Source organism: Hordeum vulgare, chromosome 3H, assembly GCF_904849725.1.
Source record: "Hordeum vulgare subsp. vulgare chromosome 3H, MorexV3_pseudomolecules_assembly, whole genome shotgun sequence".
NCBI lineage: Eukaryota > Viridiplantae > Streptophyta > Magnoliopsida > Poales > Poaceae > Hordeum > Hordeum vulgare.
In genome coordinates, this window is record NC_058520.1 from 168,261,622 (window position 1) to 168,285,435 (window position 23,814).

A 23,814-nucleotide genomic window follows, 5' to 3' on the forward strand; every position below is an offset into this window, starting at 1 on the left:
TGTCCAATGCGCCCTACCCCGGCGGCAGAGGACGTCTACGGCGGCGGCGGGCGAAGATGGTCCGACTCCGGCGTGGTTCCGACGATGGAGAAGTCGAGGCAGTGAAGCTCTTCTTCACCGGCGACGAGACTTCCAGCGGTGGCGCTAGGGTTCGGTGCTTTTTTCTATAGCAGGAGAGCGATGGGGCGAAGAAGCATTTGCCGAGGGGGATAAGGACATATTTATAGCGAGACGGTTACTATTGGCGCGAAGAATTTGGACCAAACAGCCCCTGCCTCTACGTCTCCGCATGACACGTGTAGTTCCCGAGCAAGGCGGTGGAGATAGTGGAGATCGTGGTTATCCGAACGTGGGAAGTGGGGTTCAGTTACTGTGCATTAAAGAAACAATTTTTGAAGATTTGAGGATTTTTGTTACAAAATCATCAGCTGACAAGGACACAGTGAGGATTTTGAACAAAGTTTCAACTAGAACGCATATGAAGAATCGAATAGACTGGATGAGAATAGCATAGAGGGAAAGTAGGGTCCGATCACATTCACTTAGAAGAAATATCAACTTGAAGAAATAGCTATAAGTGAATGTTGTTGAGGACTGGAAATCACAGTCTATCTAGTCAAACAAAAGTCATCAAGTGTTTTTGAAGATTTGAGTAACTTGAGGATTTTGTGATAAATCGTCGCAATGAAGAACAACTGTTTTGAAGAAAAACACTTTTTGAGGAAATGGAACATTTGAAGAAAATCAAGTTGAGGAATTTCACGTTGGACGGTGGCGTGACCCACCATATAAGAATGTTGATTACAGGCGCCGCGTACAATTGTCGTAGGGCCCTGAGAATCAATTTCTTCGTTGATTTCTTCACATTCAGAGTGATATTCTTCATGAGTTGAAGAAAATCGATTCATCATGTGTTGCACATCTAAGTCATCAATTTTGCATAAGTGTTAGGATGTGTGCATGTTTTTACAAATAATTTGAAGATTGTAAGATATTTAGCTCACACCGCAACTTGCAAAATCTTTTCTCATCCAAGGGCTTAGTGAAGATATCTGCGAGTTGATCATCGGTCTTCACATGGTCGATGAGGATATTGCCCTTGAGGACATGGTCCCGAAGAAAATGATGACGAATCTAGATGTGCTTAGTCTTCAAGTGTTGTACTGGGTTGTATGCAATCTTGATTGCACTCTCATTGTCGCAGTAGAGGGGCACATTCTTCATGTTGATGCAGTAGTCCTTGGGGGTTTGCTTCATCCATAGTAATTGAGCATAGCATGAACCAGCAGCAATGTACTCAGCTTCGGAAGTGGAGAGTGATACGCCGTTCTGCTTCTTTGAGGACCAGCAGACTAGTGATCTTCCGAGGAAATGACATGTACCAGAAGTTGACTTGCGATCCACATGATCACCAGCATAGTCAGAATCAGAATATCCTACCAGATGAAGATTTGAGCCCTTGGGATACCATAATCATAGTGTTGCTGTGTGAGCTAAGTATCGAAGAATATGCTTCACAGCCTTATGGTGTGATTCCTTCGGTTTTGCTTGAAAACCTGCACACATGCAAACACTAAGCATTATATCTGGCCTAGATGCACATAGATACAATAAAGAGCCAATCATAGAGCGATATACGTGCTGATCAAATTCTTTACCATTTTCATCAGTGCCGAGGTGGCCGTTGGTAGGCATTGGAGTCTTGGCACCTTTGCATTCATGCATGTCGAATTTCCTTAGAACATCCTTGAGGTATTTCTCCTGTGATATGAAGATTCCATTGCGTTGTTGACGAATTTGAAGACCTAAGAAGAATTTCAGCTCCCCCATCATAGACATCTGATATTCTTCACTCATCATGTAAGCAAATTCATCAGTGTATCGTTTGTCAGTACAGCCAAATATGATATCATCGACATATATTTGACACACAAATAGCTCATTATCATAGGATTTAGTGAAAAGAGTTGGATTGAGTGAACCAGGTTTAAAGCCTTTCTTCATGAGGAATTCCTTCAATGTATCGTACCATGCCCGAGGGGCTTGCTTGAGACCGTAGAGAGCCTCTTTGAGTCTGAAGACTTTGTCTGGATTCTTTGGATCCTCAAAACCTGGGGGCTGAGCAACATATACTTCTTCCTCAAGCTTACCATTGAGGAATGCAGTTTTCACATCCATTTGATATAAGATGATGTTATGATGATTAGCATAAGAAAGTAGTATTCGACTAGCTTCAAGTCTAGCAACAGGTGCAAAAGTTTCATCGAAATCTATTCCTTCAACCTGGGTGTAGCCTTGGGCTACAAGTCGTGCCTTGTTCCTCACCACTTGACCGTCCTCATCTTGCTTGTTTCGGAGAATCCACTTGGTGTCGATGATGTTGTGCTTGCGAGAATCTCGTCGTTTGACGAGCTCCCATACGTCATTCAGCTTGAATTGAAGAAGTTCGTCTTGCATAGCTTGGATCCACTCCGGTTCCAGAAAACCCTCAGCAACTTTTGAGGGTTCTATGATGGATACAAAGGAAAAATGCCCACAAAAGTTAACTAAGTGTGAAGCTTTTGAGCGAGTGAGAGGACCTGGCGCGTTGATGTCGTTGAGGATTTTGTCAAGTTCTACTTCATTTGCAATCCTCGGATGAGCTGGTTGAGGATTTCGTCTGGGCTGAGGAAGTGGTTCTGGTGCAGTTTCCTCAGGAGCATCTTCTTGATTTTCATCAGTGATGGGGATCGTTTCTTCACCAATTTCCTCAGTGGGGACAATGTCTTCAGTAGGTTTGAGCTTTATTGCTTCGTCAGGAGATAGCTTATCTGGATCAGAAGGCAATTGCTCTATTTGCGAGCCATTAGTTTCATCGAACCGCACATCTACAGTCTCAACAACTTTGTTGTGATAGTTGTTGAAGACTCTGTAGGTGTGAGCGTCCTTTCCATAACCGAGCATAAAACCTTCATGTGCCTTAGGTGCAAATTTTGAGCTATGGTGAGGATCTCTAATCCAACATTTTGCACCGAAGACTTTGACATAACTTACATTGGGTTTCTTATCAGTGAGGAGTTCATATGAGGTTTTCTTGAGGAATTTGTGAAGATATACCCTGTTGATGCTATGGCATGGAGTGTTGATTGCTTCGGGCCAAAAGCGATGAGGAGTCTGATATTCTTCAAGCATAGTTCTTGCCATCTCAACCAGAGTCCTGTTCTTCCTTTCGACGACACCATTCTGCTGAGGAGTATAAGGAGCAGATAATTCGTGAGTAATACCAAGTTCATCAAGATAATCATCAAGACCAGTGTTTTTGAACTCTGTTCCATTATCAGTCCTGATATGTTTGATCTTGATGCCAAAGTTCGTCGAGGCCCTTGAAGAAAATCGTTTGAAGATTTCCTGCACTTCAGTTTTATACACTATGATATGCACCCATGTATATCTAGAATAGTCATCAACTATGACGAAGCCATATAAAGATGCTGCATTGGTTAGTGTGGCATAGTGAGTAGGTCCAAATAGATCCATATGAAGCAATTCGAATGGACGTGTAGTGGTCATGATAGTCTTCGAGGGATGCTTGGATCTGGTCATTTTCCCAGATTCACATGCACCGCAGAGATGATCTTTGAGGAATTTGACCGATTCGATGCCTATGACATGCTTCTTCTTCGCAAGCATGTGCAAATTCCTCATGCCTGCATGACCTAGTCTTCGGTGCCACATCCATCCTTCTGAGGTTTTTGCTAGTAAGCAAGTGGCTGGTTGAGGACCTGTAGAGAAATCAACAATGTACAAATCCCCTCTTCTTACACCTTCGAAGACTTTGGATATGTCAGATTCCATGATGACTACACATCTATATCTACCAAAGATAACAATCATATCAAGATCACAAAGCATCGAGACTGACCTGAGGTTAAAACCAAGGGATTCAACTAGCATCACTTTGTCCATATGCCTATCCTTGGAAATAGCCACTTTGCCAAGTCCCAATACCTTGCTTTTACCTTTGTCTGCATATGTGATTTGCTTCAGAGGTGATGGAGTTAGTGGCATATTCATCAGCAAGCTTTTATCACCAGTCATGTGATGTGTGCAGCCACTATCAAGAACCCACTCAGTATTCTTGGGTTTATCATCCTGCAGATGAATTAGTACAGCTTACCATCTCATATGCTTCAAGTTTGAAGAATATGATATCAATTTCATCAGATAAGTATTTGATCACAACAGAATTATAAGGACGTGTGAAATATTTCTATTACATCAATATTAGCTTGCGTCCTATCAAGCATTTCCTAAGGTCTCCAGCAAATTCCTCAGATGATGATTTTCATCTGGAGGCCTGTCCTGCAGAAGTGATTAGTTCGATTTCTTCACCACCCACATCTGAAGGGGTGGTAAAGCATTCATCATCCTGCGAGCACCATATGGGAAAGGTGGCATTGAAGCTAATGCACTTCTCTTAACAGTAGGGGGGTTAAAGTACTCATATGAATATGCAGAGAACTGGTTTGAGGATTTATGAACATAATGATTTGAAGAGTAACGCTCATATTCATATTCCTTGTAGTTTCCCTGCATGTTAGACGCATTAGCACGGGTACGAGCATAATTTTGACCAGTTGAGGATTTTGATCCTCTGGAAGACTTTGGTCCTCCTCAGGAATTTGATCTGGGGTTCAGATTCTTCAATGGTGGTGTCACGAGGACATTCACCTGAAGATTTTAAAGACATCTTTTGGGAACCCAGATTTTCCTCAAAGGAGGGCCATTCCTGCAGTTAGTTCCAACATATCGAGCAAATACTTCACCAGATTGATTTTTGAACAGTTTATATTTGGAGTCAAATGACTCATCTGAGGAATAGGATAATTCACATGAAAAGCTAGTTAGATTAGATGGATCAAAAGGAGGCCCAGTAGCAGCAACCCATGAGGTTTTGGGATACTGCTCAGGTTTCCAATAAGATCCATCAGCATTTAATTTCCTCTCAAAGGCAATTCCTTCTTTCCTCGGGTTCCTGTTCAAGATCTGCTTTTTGAGCACATCGCAAAGGGTTTGATGTCCTTTGAGGCTTTTGTATATGCCTGTCACATACAATTCCTTGAACCCTGCATTTTAATCAGTAACATTTGTGTTTTCCTCAAGTGAGGAAATAGACACTACACGTGCAGTTGAAGAATTTGTAGCAATAAAAGCATTTGATGATTCTGGTGAAGAATTAGCAGTTTCGCGTTCAATGCATTTAAGACATGGAGGGATGAATTCAGCTTGAGCAGCGCTGATCTGTTGAGCTAGTAATGAATCATTTTCCATACGAAGATCATCATGAGAAATCCTCAGCTTCTCTATATCAAGCTTCCTTTGAAGAAATTCATAGGAAACTTTCTCATGATCAGTGAGGAGTGTATCATAACGATCTTGAAGATTATCAAATCTAGACTGAAGACTTTTCACATCTTCAGTGAGGATTTGGGTAAGATTCATTTCATCATTCAATAGATCATCACTTCTATCTAGCAGTTTCTGAAGCTTTTCGAGGGCAGTTTGTTGTTTAGTGGCAATGATAGCAAGTTTAGTGTAACTAGGTTTTTTATAATTATCAGGTTCACAGTCACTTGACTCAGAGGAGGGAGCATCATTCGGTACCTTTGAACCTTTTGCCATGAAGCAATAGGTTAGAGCGAAGTCATCAGCATAGTCATCAGTGTGATGGTGTTATCATCTTCTTCAAGGTTGAAGATTGACTTGCTGACGAAAGTGGTTGCCAGTGCGAGACTAGCCTGTCCGGATTCTGAGTCTTCATCAGATCACTCTTCTTCATCACATTCCTCTGATTCTTCCTCAGAATCCATTTCCTTGCCAATAAGTGCCCGAGCCTTTCTGAAACTAGTCTTCTTATGCGATGAGGGCTTTGAAGATGAGGATTTTGAAGATTTCTTCTTCTTCTTCGAGTCATCAGAACTGTCATCCTTGTATTTCTTCTTCTTTGATTCCTTTCCCCAACGGGGACATTCAGCAATGTAATGACCTGATTTCTTGCATTTGTGGCACGTTCTTTTCTTGTAGTCCTCAGATGAAGGTTCTGATTTCCTCATGTCTCTTCTTGAAGATTTACCAAACTGGCCACGTCATGTAAACCTCTGGAATTTCCTCATGAGCATTGCAAGCTCCTGTCCAAATTCTTCAGGGTCACCAATGCTATCATCCGAATCTTCTTCTTCAGATGAGGAAATTGCTCTAGCCTTCAGTGCACGTGGTCTGGAATAGCTTGGTCCATATAGATCTTTATTCTCTTCTAGCTCGAATTCATGAGTATTGAGTCTTTCGAGTATATCAGCTGGGTCAAGCATCTTGTAGTCTGGTCTTTCTTGAATCATCAGAACTAAAGTATCAAATGAAGAATCCAAAGATCTCAGCAGTTTCTTCACAACTTCGTGATCAGTAATGTCTCGAGCTCCAAGTACTTGCAGTTCATTTGATATGTCAGTGAGGCGATCAAAGGTATCTTTGCAGCTTTCATTGTCATGCCTCTTGAAGAGATTGAAGAGATTGCGAAGAATATCAACACGAGAGTCACGCTGGGTTGATACTCCTTCATTTACTTTGCACAGTCTCTCCCAGATCAGTGTTGCAGAGCCCAAAGTACTCACTCTTCCAAACTCGCTTGGGCTCAGATCGCCACAGATGATATTCTTCACTTGAGAATCGAGTTGCTTGAATTTCTTCACATGTTCCACAATATACCAGAGATCATTATCAATAGCTTGTAGATGCATTTGCATCTTGTTCTTCTAGAAGGGAAAGTTCTTTCCTTCGAAGGTAGGACATGCTGGAGTCACCTTAAACATGTCTGCAGTCGACATAACTAAAACTCCACGTGGTTAAACCAAAATCACACAGAACAAGGGAGTACCTTGCTCTGATACCAATTGAAAATGCGTTATATCGACTAGAGGGAGGTGAATAGGAGATTTTTAGAATTTCATCACGGAGGAAATTCCTTTTGAGGAAATTCCTCACTGATGACTAACTTACAGCGGAAACAGTAAAGGATCAGAAGTGCAAAGTTTCACAACAACAGTTTTTTAGAGTGAGGAATGTGAAAACAGATTGCACATTGAGCAGGCACGCAGAAAACAGATGAGGATTAACTAGCGTGAAGAATTTGGGGTTGACGAATTTCAGAGAAAGCCTTCAGCAAATTCTTCAAACAGTAGCAGTGAAAGCCATCAACACATAATCTGAGGAAAGTAAGTAGTTGAGGAATTTAGAACTCGTTTCACAGCGAAGATAGTAGTTGATGACCCAGTTCCAACTGCTGTGACAGTCATACATCTGGTTTGGAGCGGCTTGGTATTGAAACGAAAGGACACACAGTCCCTACCGTGTTCTCCTTGGGCTAAGAACACACAGTCCTCGCCCAACACTCGTGGTAAGTCTTCAGGGCAGACTTCCAAACCCTCACAAACTTGGTCACCCGGCGATCCACAATTCACTGCTGGAAAGCTCTAGACCATGACGCCTAACCGTCTGGAGGATGCACAGTCCTCAAAGGTAAAAGGCTTCAGTCCCACACAGGAACAACTTCTTCAGTGATGCTCAATCACTAGGTTTGGTTTGTGGTTTCGGTCTATGGGATATTTCCTCACTCATGAATTACTCTCGAAGACTCTGAGGAATTTGGGTTGCTCTTATGACAAGTGTCAGTTCCTAACGGAGCAGCCAACCAGCTAATGGTTGTGGGGGGCGGCTATTTATAGAGTGGGAGCATCCCGACATGATTTGACACTAATGCCCTTAAATAATATGACCGTTGGTGTGGATAAGACCAATGACTTGGCGTGGCTATCAAAACGGTCAGAACCCTCAACTGTGAGAGTCCTCATGTCACTCGTATTCCTCACTTTGAGGCTTTTGGTAGAACTAGGCTTGGGTTGAGCATCATGAGGAAATTCATTCCAAAGTGTAACTTCGACCCCCTTTAACAGTACGGTGTTCCTATTACTCAAATGTGAAGAAAATAAAACAGAAAGAGTAAATCTTCATGCTTCAAAGTCTTCAAAATGATTTTCTTCAGGACACACCGAATTACTTAATTTCAGTATCTTTATGAGGAATATCAATATGATCGCAGATTCTTCGCGATTCAGTTCTTCAGCTTCAGACCAATTTCTTCAACCGAAGATATACATTTTTAGGGGTCGATATTCATCAAATATCTCAAACTCCTCAGTGACTTATAGATCATGTGTACACTCGTAAACACATTAGATACTTAACCTATAAGTCTTCAAACCACCAAAATCACTAAGGGGCACTAGATGCACTTACAGTTTCATCCATGTTGATTTTGGGAGGAGCACATCTAACTTTCAAAGCATCAACATCACAAATATTTCTATCAACGGAGCACTTCTACTAGCAACCAAATTCATTAACTCATCCATCTTAGCACTCAACGCGTTAATTTCTTCTATAGCGTGTACCTTCTTACTAGTAGGTGACCTTTCACTTTGGCACTGAGAGTAGTTTGTCATGATGTTGTCTAAGAGCTTTGTGGCTTCCCCTACCGTGATTTCCATGAACGTTCCACCTGAGGCGGAGTCCAAGATGTTTCTAGAAGCGAAATTCAAGCCAGCGTAAAAGATTTGGATAATCATCCAAAGACTCAAGCCATGAGTGGGACAATTTCTAATCATTAATTTCATTCTCTCCCAAGATTGTGCAACATGTTCATGATCAAGTTGCTTCAAATTCATGATATCATTACGGAGAGAGATGATCTTAGCCGGCGGAAAATACTTGGGTATATAAGCATCTTTGCACTTATCCCAAGAATCGATACTATTTTTGGGCAAAGAAGAAAACCAAGTTTTTGCGTGATCTCGCAACGAGAAAGGAAAAAAGCTTCAATTTAATCACGTCATTATCCACATCTTTTTTCTTTTGCATATCGCAAAGCTCAATGAAGGTATTGAGATGGGATGCGGCATCTTCACTAGGAAGGCCAGAGAATTTCTCTTTCATAACAAGATTCAGCAAAGCGGCATTGATTTCGTATGACTCGGCACTAGTGGCGGGAGCAATCGGAGTACTAATAAAATCATTATTATTAGTATTCGAGAAGTCAGAAAGTTTGGTGTTTTCGTTCATGGTGACTTCAGCAAGCAAGCAAGCACACAAGCAAACAAAGAGCAGGCGAGAAAAAGGGCGAACGGAAGGGCAAACGAAAAGGCGAACGAAAAAGGCAAATTGGTGAAGTGGGGGAGAGGAAAACGAGAGGCAACTGGCAAACAAAGTAAATGCAAGAGATGAGTCTGCGACACGTACTTGGATGACTTCTTGACTTGATCTTCCTCCCCGGCAACGGCGCCAGAAATTCTTCTACTCTCCCACAGACAACAGCGCCAGAAATTGACACGTTGACACAGGCTGGGCTTGCGTTGGTTTTTCCCTTGAAGAGGAAAGGGTGATGCAGCACAGGAGCAGTAAGTATTTCCCTCAGTTTGAGAACCAAGGTATCCATCCAGAAGGAGGGTCTCATAAAGTCCAGAGTACTTGCGCAAACACAAACAAGCTTGCACCCAACGCTTCAAAGGGGTTGTCAATCCCTTCAAGATTGTTTGCAAAGTGAGATCTGAAGGCGGAAAGTGCAACCAAGTAAAAAAGTGTAACGCTGAAAATATGGTGTGGAGTAGACCCTGTGGGCCATAGTCTTCAATAGAGGCTTCTCTCTAAATAGCAAGTATTACGGTAGGGTGAACAAATTACTGTCGAGCAATTGATAGAACCGCGCAAAGTCATGACGATATCTAAGGCAATGATCATACATATAGGCATCACGTCCGAGACAAGTAGACCGATACTTTCTGCATCTACTACTATTACTCCACACATCGACCGCTATCCAGCATGCATCTAGTGTATTGAGTTCATGACGAACAGAGTAACACTTTAAGCAAGATGACATGATGTAGAGGGATAATCTCAAACCAATGATGAAAACCCCATATTTTTACCCTTGATGGCAACAACACGATGCAAGCCTCGCTACCCCTTCTGTCACTGGGTGAGGTCACCGCACTATATGAACCCAAAACCAAGCAATTCTCCCATTGCAAGAATCATAGATCTAGTTGGCCACACAAAACTCACAACTCGAAGAGAATTACAAGGATAAGAAATCATGCATAAGTGAGATCAGAAGAAACTCAAATAAGATTCGTAGATAATCTGATCATAAATCCACAATTCATCGGATCTCGACAAACACACCGCAAAAGAAGATTACATCGGATAGATCTTCATGAAGATCATGGAGAACTTTGTATTGAAGATCCAAGAGAGAGAAGAAGCCATCTAGTTATTAGCTATGGACCCGTAGGTCTATGGTGAACTACTCACGCATCATCGGAGAGGTCATGGTGTTGATGAAGAAGCCCTTCGTATCCGAATCCCCCCTCCGACAGGACACCAGGACGTGCCCCAGATGGGATCTTGCGGAGACAGAAGCTTGTGGCGGCGGAAAAGTACTTTCGATGATCTCCTAATTTTTTCTGGAATTTATGGGAATATATAGGCGAAATACCTAGGGCAAAGGGTGTCCAGGGGGCCCACAATCCTGGATGGCGCGGCCTCCCCCCTGGTCGCGGGGTGGGGGCTTGTGGGGCCCCTGAGGCTCCCCTGCCTTGGCTCCGAAGCTTCCCGATCTTCTTCCATTCCAGAAAAAATCATTTCGGGGATTCTCTTCCGTTTGGACTCCGTTTCAAAATCTCCTCTGAAAGGGGTAAAAAACATGGAAAAAACAGGAACTGGCACTTGGCATTGAGTTAATAAGTTAGTCCCAAAAATATATATATAAGGCATACAAAACATCCAAAGTTTGACAAGATAATAGCATGAAACCATCAAAAATTATAGATACGTTGGAGACGTATCATGAACCAAGTCTTAGCATCATCCTTTAGTGAGAAAGGAAACAACTTAAGGATATAGTAGTGGAGGATCTTTTCCTCACTAGTGAATAGGGTGGCTATATCGTGAAGTTTGGTAAGATGGGCTACAACCGTTTCAGACTCATAACCGTGAAAAGGATCATATTCGACCACAGTGATTAACTCAGGGTCGACAGAGAATTCATAATCCTTATCGGTCACAAAGATAGGCGAAGTGGCAAACTTTGGGTCGTATTTCATCCTAGCGTTCAGACATTTTTCTTTCCACTTGCGCAGTAAATTCTCAACATCGTAGCTATCCTTACATGCAAGAAAATCCTCAGCTATCTCTCCCTCGATAACATAACACTTAGGCATATCAGGATATTCATATCTATGAGAGCTAGTTCTAACAGGAAAAATAGCAGGTTCTACTTCAATAGTATCAGCAGTTTCAGAAGTATCATCACATCTAGCAGCAACTCTAGCAATTTGTGCATCAAGGAATGCACCTAGTGGCAAAGCAGTATCAAGCATAGCATCATCATAAGCATGATGGGCAGCAGAAGTAGCATCATCAAGCACATGCGACATATCAAGATTTCTAGCAGGAGGTGGTGTCGAAACTTACTCATAACTGAAGGTGAATCAAGTGCAGAGCTAGATGGCATTCCCTTACCTGTCCTCATAGTTGAGGGCAAGACTTTAGTTCTTCGATCTTTCGGATTCCTCATAGTGACCAGCAGACGTAAAGCCCAAGTGACTCAAAGAATATAGTTGTGCTTCCCCGGCAACGGCGCCAGAAAATAGTCTTGATAACCCACAAGTATAGGGGATCGCAACAGTTTTCGAGGGTAGAGTATTCAACCCAAATTTATTGATTCGACTCAAGGGGAAGCCAAAGAATATTCTCAAGTATTAGCAGTTGAGTTGTCAATTCAACCACACCTGAAAGATTTAGTATCTGCAGCAAAGTATCATTAGCAAGGTAGTATGATAGCAGCAGTAGCAACAATAACCAGTAGCAGCAAAGTAACAGTAGCAGCAGTGACAACAGTAGCGACAAAGTAACGTAGCAAGAACCAGTAGGAAAAACTCGTAGGCACTGGATCGGTGATGGATGATTATACCGGATGCTATTCATCATGTAACAGTTATAACACGGAGAGATATGTAACTAGCTCCAATTCGTCAATGTAATGTAGGCATGTATTCCGTATGTAGTCATACATGCTTAGGGAAAAGAACTTGCATGAAATCTATTGTCCATCCCTCCCGTGGCAGCGGGGTCCTAATGGAAACTACGGTATATTAAGGTTCTCCTTTTAATAAAGAACCGGACCAACGCATTAACACTTGGTGAATACATGAACTCCTCATACTATGGTCATCTCCGAGAGTAGTTCCGGTTATTGTCACTCCGGGGTTGCCGGGTCATAACACATAGTAGATGACTACAACTTGCAAGATAGGATCAAGAACACAAATATATTGGCGACAACATAATAGGTTCACATCTGAAATCATGGCACTCGGGCCCTAGTGACAAGCATTAAGCATGGCAAAGGAGTAGCAACATGAATCTCAGAACATAGTGGATACTAGGGATCAATCTGTGTCAAAACTAACTCGATTACATCATAGATCTCATCCAACCCATCACCGTCCAGCAAGCCTACGATGAGATTACTCACGAACGGTGAAGAGAATCATGGAATTAGCGATGAAGGAAGGTTGATGATGACGATGGCGACGATTTCCCCTCTCTGGAGCCCAGAACGGACTCCAGATCTGCCCTCCAGAGGAAGAACAGGAGGTGGCGGCGCCTCCGTATTGTAAAACGCGATGAACTCTTCTCCTTGATTTTTTTTTCTGGACGAAAGAGGCTAAATAGAGCTGAGATTGGAGGCGATGGAGCTTTGTGGGCCCCACAAGCTTGCCAGGCGCGGCCAGGGGGGCTGCGCCTGGTGGGCTTGTGGGCTCCACGCTCCACTTCCTCCGTTGATTCTTGCGCCAGTATTTTTTATATATTCCACAAAAATTCTCCGTAAATTTCCAGGTCATTCCGAGAACTTTTATTTCTGCGCAAAAACAACACCATGGCAATTCTGCTGAAAACAGCGTTAGTCGGGGTTAGTTCCATTCAAATCATGCAAATTAGAGTCCAAAACAAGGGCAAAAGAGTTTGGAAAAGTAGATACGACGGAGACGTATCAGTCATCTGTTCTGGTAAGACCCCATATCGAGAGTGACCTCGTAACTCCCGCGACTAGTAATGCAATCAAAGTAATCAACAAAGCCCCGTCTCATAAGGGTATCATGCTTGTACATGTACGGTTGGAGTAACGTACACAGCTTAAACCAATTTGTATTCAAAATCAACGCACTCACTTGCCTCGATACAACACTTCTTTACGAAGTGGTTACCTAGCTCAACATCATCTCCCTCGAGCATTAGTGTCACCCAAGGGGGTTTTCCAAAAGTCTTTGAAACATTTTTCTTTCCAACACCATGCATATTCCCGTCCCATTTGCATAGCATCTACCATCGTCCTATCTACTTCCCACCCACGCAACTCTAAGTAGAAGGTATTGTCATGTTAATGCAAGTATCAACGAGAAAAGTAACAGAGGTAACCCACCAAGGTGGTCACCATATCATCATGATTCACTGCAACAAAGTTCTATATGCCATAAAAAGGGTTGCTTAGACATGGTCAAAGGGTTGCTTGTGGCTCAATGAAGTCTTAGGGGTCTACAAATCCTTCTCGTCCAACCTCTTCTTCAAACACGCAATCTATCGTCGCAATAGAACGAGAAAAAATAAGGTCGCGACAAAAACAGAGAAAATAAACCACTTCTAAAAATGTCAAACCATTTTTGTAAAATACTAGGGTGAAATCTAACATTACTAAAATTATTAGGTTCTCGTTTTGAAGAGCCAAAAATGGTAAAAAGCACTTTAAAAGAGGTTTGAAATATTCATGATAGGGTTTTCAATATAAACAATACATAAATCATTTTTCACATGATGCACAAGCGGCATCATTAAGTAGCTTGAAATATTACAAGATTTTTGGAAGTGGAATAATTGGATTTGCATAAATATCCAATCTTGTAAAAAAATTGGAAAGCAATCAGAAACATAAAAAGGAAAAAGGCACCGTGCCTTCGAGCCATAAGTGGCTGGCCAAGCCAGCCCAGCCAGCGAATCGGCCTGGGCGAGCCAAACACGCGCGCCATCTAGGTTTAAACCTGACAGGCAGGCCCGTGGTGATAGAGAGATACGAGGGAGCAAGCGAGAGGAGAGGATGACAGTCGGGCCCCACCTGTCATCTTCAACCCCACGACCAGGGAGCAGCATGGGCTCACCATTGAGGGTCGGAACAGGCTCACGCAGCCGTCGCCGATGATGGTGCGGTTGGTCGTTGGAGTAACCTGGTTTGCTGACGATGAGGAGGCCACTACCGAGAGCTTTGGGAGTGGGAGTTATTGATGTTACAGGCTCCAAAACGAACGAGAGAGAGTGGACCGCATCAGGAGGGCAATGAAGGGCCAGATTGACAAGTATGAGCACTAGAGAGGGGCTATACCCGAAGATCACCGGAGTCCCGACGTGGCTCAGCTCGAGCTCGATCTCATGCTCGGGTAGCTTAGGGGTGGAGATAGTGGTGCATGGGTTCGATTGGGAGTGAGAGAGGGCGACCGGAGGGGAGAGAAAGGCCTGGTGTGGCTTAAATAGTTGGGGTGTTGTGCATCGTGGGCTTGTGCACCGGCGAGGTCGTAGCCGTCCCTAGAGGGCATGGGGGTCACGAGGGCATGTCTCGGGTGTTTGAGGGGATGGTCTACGACTAGGGGAAGGAAGAGAAAGAGAGGTGGGGAGTACACACATGCAAGGCCTGGGGTTGGCCGAACTAGGCGGCGTCAGGCACGCGCGGCCACAGTCGCCAGAGAGAAGGAGAAGTGGGGTCTGGCATGTTGGAAGCTTGCGGACGTGGAGTGGAATCCACGGGAGAAGCGCCCGCATCCCAAAGCTGTCGAGGAACCTCGAGATGGGCGTGTTACAGTGCGGGAAGGCACTGTAGCATGCTCCAGAGCGTGAGTTTGGCATGCCTTGGCATTGTTGAAGTTCCTGAGGCGTTTCCACTCGTGTCTAGGGTGTTAAGGGGGAGTAAACAAAGTGTGGGAGGCATTGGATGCTGCTAGAGGTGCCTTGGTTGAGAAGGAAAGCTCAAAGGGAGGCAAAGATGTTATCCACTGGGTAAAAATGGTGGTTTTACCCCTCAATCAATGAGCTGGGGTCTGGGATTATTACTGGATGTAGAAGGAGACTATGAGGTACTCTGTTAAAAATTTAAGGTGGATGAGAACAAGTTAAGGAGTGAAACAAGGAATTTACCAAATCACCAAAAGGTTTTTGATGTTGTTTTGGGCAAGATAAATCTCCCACTTGTTGTGAGATTTAATAGGATCAACTCGTAGCTAGAAATGAGAGTGATCACAAGGTTTGAATCCATTTAAAGAAAGTTCGCAAATCAAACTTTGCAGACCCTAGAAATCAACAAAAATGGATTTCCTTAGATCTAGTCATGCAAAACTATTCTCCCTAATGCACCAGTTGGTGTGGTGTTATTATTTGGGTATTAGAGCATGCCCACAAAGTTTGAGTTCAAATAGAGAAACTTGACTATGCAAAGTTGCTCAAGTTTGGATCTGGACACATAGGATTTGGTGATATTTTGGTGAATTAAATGATTGGTATTGAGGAGAAACTTGGCAAGATCATCACACATGGCATTTGTGACATGCTGGAATTTTTTGGATTAATTTGTGAATATTTCTTGTAGAAATATTTCAAATAATTGAAAAAGGCAGAAAGGATTTTGGTGCGTTTTGTCCAATATTTTGATCATGACCATATGTGGAAACTCTTATATATGGAATACATATGTCCACTGAGTTTCCCAAAATTTTCTCAAATATTTTCGAAGCATAAAAATAATTTTCCTCTATAAAAGACCATTTCAAGCCTGAGGAAAGGGTATTTAAATAAAATACAAAAATAACTGTTAAAATAATAATTCTATGGTTTTGGGAAGTACTTTTGACAACAGAATCCAAATAAAATATTTATGGCCAAACGTCTATCCTAATTTGAGGACTTGCAGTACAAACCTCAATTCAGGGGGGTTTCGAAACCTAAATTGAATAAATATTTTTGTCAAAAGAACATTTTGTGAAAATAGTTTTAGGTCCTATACACATGGTATGGTCACTGGGCAAAGATTTGGATCAAGGAGATGAGTCTTAAGAGTAGGAGAGTTTTTGTGAATTAAAACTCAAACAAGCCAACAAGCAAATGGCAATCAACTCAAGCATCACAACCACACACAAAGTTTTAATTGGCCCAAATTTTTAAACTCATAGTCATAACAAAGTGGTACAAACATAGGGTGTAACAGCCTCCCCAAGTTGCTTTCCACCCAATCAATCTCTTCTACCAAGCCAAATTTGTGAGAGAGTGATTGAGTGCTCAGGATACTATCATTTGAAGCACAAGATCAAGGAGTTCATCATCCATACCACATCTATTACCTTTTTGGTAGTGTCTCCTAGATTGGTTAGGTGTCGCTTGGAAGCCTCCGACTTCGTGTGGAGTTGAACCAAGTAGTTTGTAAGGGCAAGGAGATCGCCTACTTCATGAAGATCTACCCCGAGTGAGGCTAGTCCTTCATAGACGTAAGCCATGATGGATAGACAAGGTTGATTCTTCGCGGACCCCTTATGGGTGGAGCCCTCCATGGACTCGCACAAATGTTTCCTTCCGTGGGTTGAAGTCTCCGTCAATGTGGATGTACGATAGCACCACCTATCAAAACCACGCCAAAAATCTCTGTGTCATATTTGTGTTTGATCTTCCTATCTCTACTCCTTACTTACATGTGCATGTCCTTACTATCCGCCGCTATACTCGTTAACTTGCATGTGTAGGGTGTGCTAGACTTGCTAGATTTGCTAAAACTTGCCAACCATTAAAACTAGGAAAAGGTTAGGTTTTTATTTGCCAAGTACTCTACCCCCCCCCCCTCTAGACATCCCTTCTCGATCTCACAGTCACACGCCACCATCATTAACACCCGCGCGCCTCTACTGTCACACTGGCGCGATCACCCGACCTCCTCCCCGACCCAGCGGCCCATCGAGGCCATCGTTCACGCGTCTGCCCCCCCCATCGCTCTGTGTCGGCCTTCGTCACCCTCACCCTATCAGGATCTTGCATCACCTCACCTCCACCCCCACTTGGTTGCATCTGTTTGTTGGCCCTAGCGTTGCGCCGCACATGATGCATGAATGGACTCCATTATGATGTGCAACTTGCGCCCCTCTTGGTCGTAGACTACATGCATGCGTGGTTCGCACGTGCGCTTGCGCGTGGCCTTAGTGGCTCGAACACGTCATCACTAACAGGCGACCCCGACCTCACGAGCGGCCATATTGATCACCTGGTCGACGCTCTGCTCTATCTGCACCGTGTGACCGACCTAGCTAGTCTGTTGCGCGCATCTCTGGAGGTCCTATTAAGATCGTCCCCGAATCCAGTGCACCCCTCCATCGATCGAGAATCGGATTGTCCATGCGTCGCCTTGTCGGGCCGCAGCGCCGCTACCCCGTGGTTCTCCACGTGGGTACACCGACCCCCGCGCTACCGTTGTGTCGCCCCTTTGGGCCGTACTGTCACATTCTACTACCGCCCCGAGGTCGTCCATTCCAGTTCATCCCCATGGCTGCACCGACCCTTGCGTTGCCGCTGCATCGCCCCATTGGACCGTTGCGACCATGGTACGCGGTCTTCATCGCCGCCCGAGACCGTCCCCGCGGCTGCACGGACTCGCGCACCACCACTGCATCGTCCTTTCGGGCCATAGCGTCGTGGCACGCGGTCCCAGCCGCCGCTCGGAGGCCGTCCCCGTGGCTGTAATGACCCTCACATCGCTGTTGCGTCGCCGCTTCGGGCTATAGGGCCGTGACACGAGTTAAACGCCGCCGCTTTGGGTCTTCCCGCCATCGCTCGATCCGCGCGTCATCACTCCTTTGAGCTGTAGCGCCGCGGTATGCAGTCCACTCTGCCGTCCCCGCACGTCGACTTATACGTGGCATGTGTCGCACCGACTCCCTCGGCACGGGAACACCATCGTCTGCGCCAGTCTTCGTCACGCTATCGGGTTTTTCCTCGCCTACTTCGATCATCGCCGCCACACTCCTAACCAGCCGCCGTCAGACCGCGACCGCCACCCTTCTTTGGCGTTGCTGCAGCTCGCTCACCTGAGTCGTGCCGCACGTCCACCCCCTTCATCTTAATCGAGTACCAGTTCATCACCAGCGTCGCCATCATCTTCCTCGACCACTTCATCTACTCCGACCACAGCGGGCAACACTCCCCCCATGCCGATTTACGCCGCAAATTTCATTGAATTTGTCTTTGCTAGTCCCCTCGACATGGCTTACTAGTTGTGCAGGTTCCCATCTACGCATGCACGGTGCTGACAACATTGATGCGTCTTTCGCCCCTGATGTGTTCTCAGGTGTAGCAAGCATGGAGCGGCGCATCGTCAATATCAACTCCGTCCGTCTACGCATGCACGATGTTGGCAACACCGATGAGTGCCTTCGCCCACTAAGTGTCTCCGGGCTTGGCAAACCCGGCCAGACACATCATCAACAATGTCTTCTCCCCGACACACCACTACTTCGACACCACTGCTTCCATGACTAACACGACGTCTCCTCGCGCCCCCGGCTCCACGAAGGCTACGTCGACACCAGCCACCCCGACTCGACATCGACCACGACGTCCTTTGCACGGCTACCTCGACCACGACTATACCATCCCACGCTCTCGGCTACCTCGACACCGGCACAAAGGGCTACCGCCTTGCTTGAGCAACCTCGTCGGTTTACACTTCAGCCACAACTTCCATGATGCATCCACTGTTACGACATTGGGGGATGTTCGTCAGCTTACCTTCGGATTCTTCTGGAGTCTCACCGTCTGTGTCGCTGCTGTTGTGACCGTGGGTGGGGGGTGAGTATTAGGATTATTAGAAAGTATACGATAGACTAGAATTTGTTCATGCATTGTCTCCTACTCTAAGATGTTCATGTATTCCTATATATATGCCCACGAGGCTCAAATAATACAATCAACTATTTCAACAATACCTATATCCCTTCTAACAAGTAGGTATGCATGATCCGGTTAGGATCAAGAGTATACAAAGGCTACCTCACTATCTTATATCATTTGACCGTGTACTTGATTTGATGATTGCTTTATATATAAAATGGACGAAAGCCTGTTTTTGAGGAATACAACAGGGGTGGCACTAGGGGAAGGCAGAGCGAACCACCTCCCCAGCTGGCATGCCCCGTCAACTAAAAAAAGCTGACAGCCCCAGATATTAGGTTCCAAAAGTAATTAAAAGGCAAAGGGCGGATGGATCAGCATGTTTCGCTCAAAAACCAAAGATCCTATTCCTATTCCCAGCGTTCACCGCTCGTTCTCTGTAAAGAATGGCAACCTTGGGCATACCAACGAACGGACCGAATTAAAGTGGCTTGGCCACCACTTGACCGGAGGCTGACCGCCATTTCCGTTGTGCTTCATGCAGCGAGTCCCGGCCACCCGTGTCACGTATTTACCCCCGTCCCTCCTCCGTGCAGCCAAACCCCCAGCCCTCCCCGTCGGCTACCCTCCCTTCTTATACAGGCAGGCGCACCACGCTCGCACGTACTTACGTACGTCGGCACCCAGCAGCCAACAAACCAATAATAAGTAAATAAACCAGCCATGGGGAGATCAAACCACGCGCTGCTCCTCCTGGTCGTCGCCGTCGCGGCGGCGACCTGCTCCTCGGCTGCGGCCCAGGTGGTGCCTGCCGAGGTGTCCGAAGTCTGCAAGGGCACCCCTTACGCGGACCTGTGCAGCGCCACGGCCGGGAAGCAGGCAGGGCACTACCCCACCGTGGACGCGCTGGCGGTGCTCAACATGCAGGTGGACGCCTTCGCGAAGCGCACGTCGGCCGCGCGGGAGCGCGTGACCCAAATGTCAGCCGGGGCGACCCCCGGGGCCAAGAAGGCACTGGAGACGTGCGATACCCTCTACTCTGACGTGGAGGACAACCTCGGTGCGGCACGCCGCGCCATCGGCTTCAAGGACGCCACAACCATCCGAGCCATGATGGGCATGGCGGCCCAGGACATGCAGAACTGCGACGAGGAGTTCAGGATTGCCGGCGAGAAGAACCCCATGGACCGCTTCGACCAGTCGCTCCTCAGGATATCTGAGAACTGCCGCGCCCTCTCCAACATGATCTGATTTCATGATCGCATCTCGTCTCATCGGATCGGACACGCGCGTAGACGATCGATCGATCGACCTGACATTGATTGGCACTGCCATTAACGTTGATTTCACGTCTTTTTGTACTAATTTCTTTCTGTTCGTCTCATCTTGTATACTGGTGAGATGTGTTAATTACCCGATCTTGGGAAGGGGAGGCGAAATGGAATATATTTCTGAATCGCAATTCTGATACCGATGTTATTTTCATGCATCTACGGATCCTTTTACATCTTTTTCTTATTGAAATTGCCAAAAAGAACTAGTACTATCCTCATCATCTTGGAGGCCTACGTTCACTCTATCCGCATCATCTTAGAGACCTACGTTCACTCCAGCCTTCGGCTTCAACTCACGGGAGCTTCATCAACATGTTTTTATTTTCAGTTAATAAGCCTCCCGCTTCCAATTTTATTAAAATTGAAACCACATAAGTAAGAGCATTTACAGCTGGACCCCTATATCTCTACTGTTAAAGAAGAGTCCGTCCTCGTCGTGATGATTTAACTTTCGGTACCACATACCGCGCTTCCAACGTCACGCGAATGAGGGTAAAGATCGCACGAGCCAACATACACCACACGAGCCCTCGCCAACTCAATCCTAGCAACATCGTCAGCTTTAAGCCCACAAACGAGATCCACGAACCAAAACTCTCGCATAAGGACCATGATCACACACTAGTCGAGGAAAAATGGTTAGACATCCACGAACGAGGTCCAATCCATGAACAAGGTTCATTGGTGAAAAAACAAATGCAAGATTCATTGGTGAAAAAACAAATCCATGCATGAGGTGCATTGACCCAAAAAACAACCTTTTTCGTGCCAAAAACAAAACAAATAAGTACGAACTACGTGGATCCGCGAACGCACGTTGCCAGGGAGAGAACCTTGAGTTCTTCCTCTTGCTGGGGTCATACTCGCCGCCCCGGCCACATCGTTCTCACGCCGGGTCTGCGAGCTGCAGCCAGTGATGCTATCCAACCTCTAATGTGTCATATGGTGTTGCTCATCGGAGCCGTGACCTCTTTCCATCTCTACTATTAAAGAAAAACATGTCGTCCTTGTCGACGTAATGGTTTGACCTTCGGTATCACGTATGGCAATTAGCACTCCCAGCCACGCGCGAACGAGGGCCACGATCGCACCAGCCAACTTACACCAGGCAAGCCCTCGCTAACTCAGCCCATGCACCATCGCCGGCTTTAAGCCCATAGACGAGATCCACAAACCAAAACTCTCACGCAAGGACCACGATCGCGCACCAGCCGAGAAAAAAATGGTTAGACATCCACGAATGAGGTCCAATCCATGAACAACGTCCATTGGTGAAAAACCAAATCCATGGACGAGGTCCATTGACCAAAAAACCATCCACGTCCATGCCCAAAACAAAACAAACAAGTATGAACTCCGTCTAGCCGCGAATGCACGTTGCAAGGGAGAGAACCTTCAGTTCTTCCTCTCGCTAGGTCATACTGGCCGCCCCAACAACATCGTTCTCATGCCAGGTCCGCGGGTTGCAGCCTCTCCTGCCATCCAACCTCTGTCATGTCGCATAGTCTTACTCACCGGAGCCGCGACCTCTTCTCAAGTGTTGTAACCAGAACGCGGCAACATCACGCTCTCCGGAAAAACCAACCTCGACGCCAGAACAACAGGTCCGCTCGCTGGCTGTTCGCTGGAACCAGCAAACTCGGCACCCGAATGACAACTCCTCTCGTCGGCTGCTCACCGGAACCAGCAACCTCGGTGCCCGAACGATAACTCCGCTCGCTGACTATTCATCAGAACCAGCAACCGCGGTGCCAGAGAACGACAACTTCTGTTGCAGGCTGTTCGTCGGAACCAGCAACCTCGACGCCCGAACGACGACTCCGCTCGCCGGCTGGTCGCCGGAACGAGCAACCTCGGTGCCCGAATGACAACTCCGCTCACCGACTTCCCGCCGGAACCAGCAACCTCAGCGCCCAAATGATAACTCCGCTCGCCGGCTGTTCGTCGGAACCAGCAACCTTGGCGCCCGAGAACGACAACTCTAATCGCCCGCTATTCGCCGGAACCAGCAACCTCGGCGCCCGAACGACAACTCTGCTCGCCGCCTGTTTGCTGGAACCAACAACCTTGGCACCCGAATGACAACTTCGCTCGCCGGCTGTTCCTGCACCCATCACGTCCTAGGTTTGTCATCCTTAATTGTTTTCTACAAATAAAATGCATTCATGATGTCTCAACCAAGTAGCTACATGGAAAAATACTAAACTGAATGGGCTCAAATCGGCTATCCTACATTTCCATTGCATTTAACAAATCATGCATGATTTTAAGCTATGTACCAGCTACCTGAATCTCATAAAGTTCAAGGAACAAGAACAATAATAGGCTCATCAAGTTCTAGGAATTAGAATGATTCATTTGCACCATGTTAAGTTAAAGGAAAGAATAGGCTCGTCAAGTAATGCATGATTTGTGCTAATATGGGTCGGATGTCGCATGGCATCTTAAGTGTGTCTTTGCGGCAAGTACAATCCAGTTAAAACTGTCTTATCATTTCTTTTTAATGCAAAAGAATGCAGTTTTGTTAAGATCGTAAAGCCGCTATAGGCCACACAGATGTCAGAGGATAGAGGACATCTTAATAATAAAGGGAAAAGAGGTATGTGCATGCCAATCACAGGTGTGGACATAAGGTCTTGAGTAAGCTTTCACAACTTAGCCTACATTAATTTTATCAGTTGTTGAATATGAGAGGACACAGACATCACAACCCACCAATACACATGGACCACCATCTATTTCTTCATACGCGAACTAACGGACACTACTAACTATAGTGTTTCGTCTTCCGATGATGATGACAATGTGCATACGCAACTGCCTATTATGGTTCCCATAGTCGGCAATCTCACGTCCTTTCACCCAGTATAGCATGTGGAAACCTCAATCGGTATTGATCTTACACATGACATTTTTTTAGATTGCATTTATACATTTGTTAAACCAAAGTGGTCCACATAATGGTTCTTCAGGAAATCATTCTCGTGAAGACACTTACTACGATCACAGTGTATCACTTCGAGGAACACAAAGCAACATTGAGCATAATTTTGGTACAAATATAGCAGTTGAACTTAACACCTGACACACTGGTCCTCGACACATTGCTTAAAATTCAATAATTACATTGGAAAAAATAGAAAAGGTGAAACAATACATAGCACAGCGGAATAGATTAACACCCAAAGGGAAGGAGAAAATCAGTGCACACCGCAGAGCAGCTAGGAAAAGGAAAACAGGCAACGCGAGGAATGCCCCTCAAAGAGAAGGCATGCAATGAATGAAATCATATGAGAAGCAACAGAGTAACACCCTTAGAAGGGCGTCCTACCAAAATATTGTTGGAAATATGCCCTAGAGGCAATAATAAATTAGTTATTATTATATTTATTTCTTCATGATAATCGTTTATTATCCATGCTAT

General features: G+C 45.3%; 1 protein-coding gene across 1 annotated transcript; it reads left to right on the top strand.

The window, feature by feature from the left end:
• Nucleotides 1-19,678: 19,678 nt before the first annotated feature.
• LOC123439747 lies at nt 19,679-20,517 on the top strand. The gene has a single exon (XM_045116432.1). It carries the CDS (start codon nt 19,780-19,782, stop codon nt 20,305-20,307), a length of 528 nt encoding a protein of 175 aa, XP_044972367.1. The 5' UTR covers nt 19,679-19,779; the 3' UTR covers nt 20,308-20,517.
• Nucleotides 20,518-23,814: the final 3,297 nt, after the last annotated feature.